This window comes from Marmota marmota, unplaced genomic scaffold (genome assembly GCF_001458135.2).
Source record: "Marmota marmota marmota unplaced genomic scaffold, marMar, whole genome shotgun sequence".
NCBI lineage: Eukaryota > Metazoa > Chordata > Mammalia > Rodentia > Sciuridae > Marmota > Marmota marmota.
Window position 1 is genome coordinate 6546724 of NW_026000079.1, and position 6014 is coordinate 6552737.

A 6014-nucleotide genomic window follows, 5' to 3' on the forward strand; every position below is an offset into this window, starting at 1 on the left:
GTACCAAAAAAAAAAAAAAATACAGCTGAGGACATAGCTCATTGGTAGAGTACTTGCTTAGAATGTGCAAGACCTGATTCAGAACCCAGCATTGGGAAAAACAGAAACCTGCAGGAGAGGTCAAAGCCTTCTTTGCTATTATCCAAAATCCCTCTTTCCTTCTTTCATTCCAGAGATAAACACTGTTTCCTTTTGGTTATGTATCTTTATTAAATAAATATGGAAAATATGGAAAGATACATAACCAAAAGAAGTTATATACTTACAGAAGTATATAGTTGTATGAAACATTTAAAAAATTTTTTTAAACTATATTTATTTTCATGTGGTGCTGAGAATTGAACCCAGTGCTTCACATGTGCCAGGCAAGTGTTCTACCACTGAGCTACAGTCTCAGCCCTGAAACTTTTTAAATAAGGTAATATAATCTCAGAAACTCCAGTGGCTGAGGCAGGGAGAAGCAAGTTTGAGGCCAGCCTCAGCAATGTAGAAAGACCGTGTCTCAAAATAAAAAATAAAAAAGGACTGGGAATGTAGTTCAGTAGAAAAGTAACCCTAGGCCCTAGGTTAAATCCTCAGGAAAAGAAAAAAAAAAAAAAAAATCCTGCATCAGCCTCCTGAGTAGCTGGGATTGGGATTACAGGCCTGCGCCATGAGGTCTGGCTACTTTTTTTCTTTATAATTATTATATACAGTATTTCATAGTAGGGATGTATCACAGTTTAACCATTCTGTTTTGGGATATACAGAATGTTTTCTTGTTTTCATTCTTTTTCCTATTATGTTTCAGTGAAAATTCTTCATATCTCTTACAGATAAATAGAAATATTTCTCTAGGGTAAATATTGAAAGATTCAATTGCTGGGTCAAAAGGAATGTGCATTCAAAAAATTAATGCATGGGGGCTGAAGATGTGGCTCAAGCGGTAGCGCGCTCGCCTGGCATGCATGCGGCCCGGGTTCGATCCTCAGCACCACATACAAACAAAGATGTTGTGTCTGCCGAAAACTAGAAAATAAATATTAAAAAAAAAATTAATGCATGGGCTGGGACTATAGCTCAGTGGTAGAGCGCCTGCCTTGCACATGTGAGGTACTGGGTTGGATCCTCAGCACCACATAAAAATGAATAAATACAGATATTGCGTCCATCTACAACTAAATAAATATTTTTAAAAAATTAATGCATACTTACAAATTGTCCTAAAGTGATTTATATTCCCAACAACCTTGTAAGACTATACCCCTAGGTGTTTCCCCCATGCCTTTGTTAACATTTGATGTTAGCAGTCTTTTAAATTTTTACTCCTATGAAAGATGAACAAGTTACTAAATACACACATGCACACACACAATTATATATAAATATATGTATATGTGTGTATATGTATGTAAATTTATGTATATTGTGGGAGACCAACCTCACACATGACTAAGTTAACTCCCCTGTTGGGCGATGTGGCGTCAGGCACCCATGCTGCTAGACTGCCCTGCTCTTCTAGGGTTCAAGGGACTGTGCCTTGCTACAGCCCCATGGGTGGAGCTAACTCATCTGTTCCTTTGTAATATAACCCCTTGCTGTGTTTAGGGTAGAATGGTCCATGGATGTGCCTTGTATGTGTCCCCTTCTCTTACTGTGCCCTTGGGTGTGGCCTACCCAGGTGTCAGTCAACAGTGGACATCATGAAAATAGACTCAGCCCCCTGAAACCTGACCCCTTGCCTCATCTGAATAGCTTCTCCTCAATAAAAGGGGTCAGCGCGTGCTCTTGCTCTCTCTCTTCCTGCAGACCCTTAAGGTCAGAGGAGCCGTCACAGCGACCCCAAAGAAAAAGGTATTTGTGTCTCTTGTGTGGTTATTCTGCGCAGAGCCCGGTTCACCTGGAATGACCCCTGAACCTTTTAGTTGCCAGAACAGAAACCTGGCAGTATATGTCACTTGCATTTTTTTTTTTTTTTATTTTTAGTACCAGGGATTAAACCACTGAGCCATATCCCCAGCCTTTTTTTTTTTTTTAATATTTATTTTTTAGTTGTAGTTGGACACAATACCTTTATTTTATTTATTTATTTTTATGGGTGCTGAGGATCAAACCCAGGGCCTCACATGGGCTAGGTGAGTGCTCTACCACTGAGCCACAGTCCCAGCCCTCAGCTTTTTTGGGTTTTTTTAAACATTTTTTTAGTTGTTGATAGACCTTTATTTTATTTTTTTATATGTGGTGTTGAAAATCAAACCCAGTGCCTCACACATGCCAGGCAAGTGTGCTACTGTTGAGCCCCAGCCCCAACCCCTCCCCAGCCTTTTTTTAAGTAGTAGCAGATACAATACCTTTATTTTATTTATTTTTATAAGATGCTGAGGCTCAAACTCAGTGCCCTCACACATGCTGGGCAAGTACTCTACCACTGAGCTACAACCTCAGCCCCATCCCCAGACCTTTTTATTTTTTACTTTGAAACAGGTTCTCACTAAGTTGCTAAGACTGGTCTTGAACTTAACAATCCTGGCTCCTTGTATGTTCTTTATGTTTTAATTGCTTTGCCTATATTTCTGTTGGTTTTTCTAAGCAATTTTTACAGCATATTATGCCTTATCTCATGTATATTCTTGAACTTTTTTCTTTTCAACCTTGTTCTGGAGGTTAAAAAGAAAAAGTTCATTTGACCCATTTAAACTACATCTTGACTTGGCCTGCTAAAATCTCCTTGTATTCTGATTTTGCTATCCAACATATTCATTATCCTTCCACATTCTTGATCTTGTTATCTACAAGTATAGTTATCTATCATCAAAAAAAAAATATTTTTTTTAAGCAGTACTGGGGATTTAATCCAGGGATAGTCTACCACTGAGCTATATCCCCAGCCCACCCCTTTTTTATTTTTGAGACAGAATGTCACTCAATTACCAACACTGGCCTGGAATTTGAGGTCCTCCTACCTTAGCGTCTCAGGTAGTTTTTGTTTTTGTGGTAATGGGGAGTGAACTCAGGAGCACTTTACCACTGAGCTACATCCACAGTCCTTTTTTTATTTTATTTTTTGTATGTAGAGACAGGGTCACATTAAGTTACTAAGGGTCTCTATAAATTGCTGAGGCTAGCCTCAGCCTCCTGAGTCACTGGGATTATAGGTGTGCACCACCATGCCCAGCTCATTCTTATATCACCTATTTGGGTCAATGACAATTCTGCCACATTCTTTCTGGCTTCATTTCTTCCCCTAGCTACCCTAGAGTCCACAATGTCTCAAGATACTTTTACTCCATCCTTAATTACCTTTGTTCTTTGGTCCCTCACCACTCCCTAGTCCTAGATCAGTAACCTTTATACTTATTTATTCATTCAAGAACTATTTATCAGCTGGGTGTGGTGGAAGGCTGAAGCAGGAAGATCACAAGATCAAAGCCAACCTGGACAATTAAGAGACCCTGTATCATAATTTTGAAAAATTTTTTTACAGGGTCGGGGATGTAGGTCAGGGGTAGAACACTGGCCTAACATGCACAACAGACAACAACAATAAAAGGAAATGTTTCTGAGGCACTAGGTATTAAGGATAAAGACAGGTTTTCATCACTCTGGCTGTTGACTGCTGATTTATGGGAGATGGTTAGTTAGCTACCAGAGGGATCTGGAAGGGAGAGAGATGCCTTGTGAAATTCCCACAGATGTGCTCCTTAAGAATCTTTCTCTAGTCCCAGCTCTGGCTTGTGTAGACCACCTTGTAGTCTACCTCTAAAGGAAAATAGATAAGTGCCAAATTCCCCAGCATTTATCTGTTGATGACATGTAATTTCCTGTCTGACTAAAGACAAGGATCTTTTTGCAAAGGCTTTTTAACTCAATCCTTTGCTCTTCTCTCTCTTCTGCAGTATTATACCATATCAATTGTCTCTTCTCCTTTGTAATTTCTTTCATTCCACAAGGCAATTCTCTTTAACCTACAATCCCTTAACCTTTTTCCTCCTTATTCTAAAAGTCTTCCACTCAACCACCCTTCAGCAGCTTTGGGGGAGTGGATAAGTGCTGAAGCAGGAGGATCGCAAGTTCAGGGTCAGCCTCAGCAACTTAGCAAGACCCTCAGCAACTTAGGGAGACCCTGTCTCAAAATAAAATAAAATAAATAAATAAATAAATAGGACTGGGGATGTAGCTCAGTGGTAAAGGGTTACTGAATTCTATCCTCAGTACTGAAAAAAAAAGTTATACTTTCTGGGCTGGTGATATAGCTCAGTTGGTAGAGTGCTTTTATGCATAAGACCCTGGGTTCAACCCCCACCACTACAAAAAAAAAAAGAAAAATGTTGTACTTTCTATCCTAATTCAATTCAACTATTGACTCTTTCAGCTTTTTGCTTCAATATTAAATCTCCCTCAAAATATTTTAATTTCCAAATACAATGGCTTCTTTTTAGTCCTTATCTGAATTTTAACCTCTTGCCTTTCTAACTCCTGACTTTCTTCCCTTCATACATTCAAAATAAACAAAAAAAATTGTGTGTGGAACTACTAATTTAGCCCAGGAACACCCTACCACTGAGCTATATACCCAGCTCCTTTTTTTTTTCTTTTCCATATTTTTTGATTGGTGCTTTATAGCTGTACAACCACCCTTGTTTTTTATTTTATTTTGAGACAGGGTATGACCCAGTTGCCCAGGCTGGCTTTGAACTTGTGATCCTCTTGTCTCCCCCTCCTGAGTTGCTGAGGTTACAGATGTTGGCCACCATGTCTGGCTCTCAAAAGTTTTTTATTGATTCCTTTCTGTGTGCCAGGCACAGGGCCAAGGTGCTGGGAAGACAACAGTGAAGACAAGACTGTGCTCTCACAGAACCTACAGTGATGGAATAGTAACAAATAACCAGACTTCCATTTCCAGCAATATAACAGACCAGATGCTCTAAACAATTACTCTACTATAAAACACCAGCTTGACTATATAAAAAACAAAAGCATGAAGCCAAAAATATAAAGCATGTATGACATCATACACCTTTAATCCTAGCTACTCCAGAGGCCAAGGCAGGAGGAAGTTCAAGGTCAGTTTTGGCAATTTAGGGAGACCTGTCTCAAAAATAAAAGGGCTGAGTATGGAGCTCAGTGGTAAAGTGCCCCTGGGTTCAATCCCCAACACCACCCAAAAAAAAAAAAAGTAAAGCTGAAATGTTGGTGATCATTCTAGAGACATCTGCCAAATACTCAGTGACAGAGCTTCAACCTTAACGGTTTCACAGGGGATAGTGGACACAATCTGCATAAAAAGTAGCTGAGTCAGGATCCCTCTGAAGCCAGATTTAAAGTTAGGTAGTCAGTGTAGTTAGGTAAATCGGCTCTAATATCGAGTGAGATCTAAAATGGAGGCCATGTTGAGAATGAATTCCGGGGAAAAGTTGAGCAACTCTTGGAATGTTAATGAAGTCCCCAGAAAAGCCCTAGGCCCAAAGTCCATCCCAAAGAAGTGTTAATGAACAGCCCCCAGCAAACTTGAAGGTGCTGACTCAGAAGTCCTTCCTGCCCAGATTACTTCTTTGGCCCACCTGTGTCCCACCCCTCGGGCCTTCCCACCTACATGCCATCACTGAAGGAACTATAAAAATGGGAAACAGCTGCACTTCCACGGATTCCATCTCTTGGGTCGCCTTCTTCCTCCGGGAGAAGTCTTTTCTGCAATCCTTTAATAAACTTCTAATTTCTACTCTGCCCTTGCCTCGGCGTGCTTCTCTGGTGTTATTCTTCAACATTGGGGAAGCAAGGACTTGTCACCAGTCAACAGCGGTACCTCTATATAAGGGAAGGATTCCTACAGGCTCTCAATGAAAGAATAAACCAGAAAATACCCACTGTGAGAAGAGAGACAGCAAAGAAATGTCCCTATGTCAATATTACCTTCGAATCAGGGGGGGAAAGGCCTTCCCTAGCGGTTCACGAGCTAGTCCTTTAATGAGCTTATGGCCTAAATTCATACTACCTTAAATAAAAAGAAAAATTTCACACTTTTGTACTGGGAATTG

General features: G+C 40.1%; 1 protein-coding gene across 2 annotated transcripts in view; it reads left to right on the top strand.

Annotated features, from left to right (window-relative positions):
- The window catches only part of Ensa (endosulfine alpha), a 37678-nt gene extending 31975 nt beyond the window's left edge, over positions 1-5703 (top strand). For both annotated transcript variants that reach the window (XM_048814892.1, XM_048814893.1), the window contains one exon: positions 4779-5703. Coding sequence is in view for 1 of the 2 variants with exons in the window: in XM_048814893.1 (XP_048670850.1) it covers positions 4779-4812 (34 nt within the window). In the remaining variant the exon portion in view is untranslated. The remainder of the gene's footprint in view (positions 1-4778) is intronic.
- Positions 5704-6014: the final 311 nt, after the last annotated feature.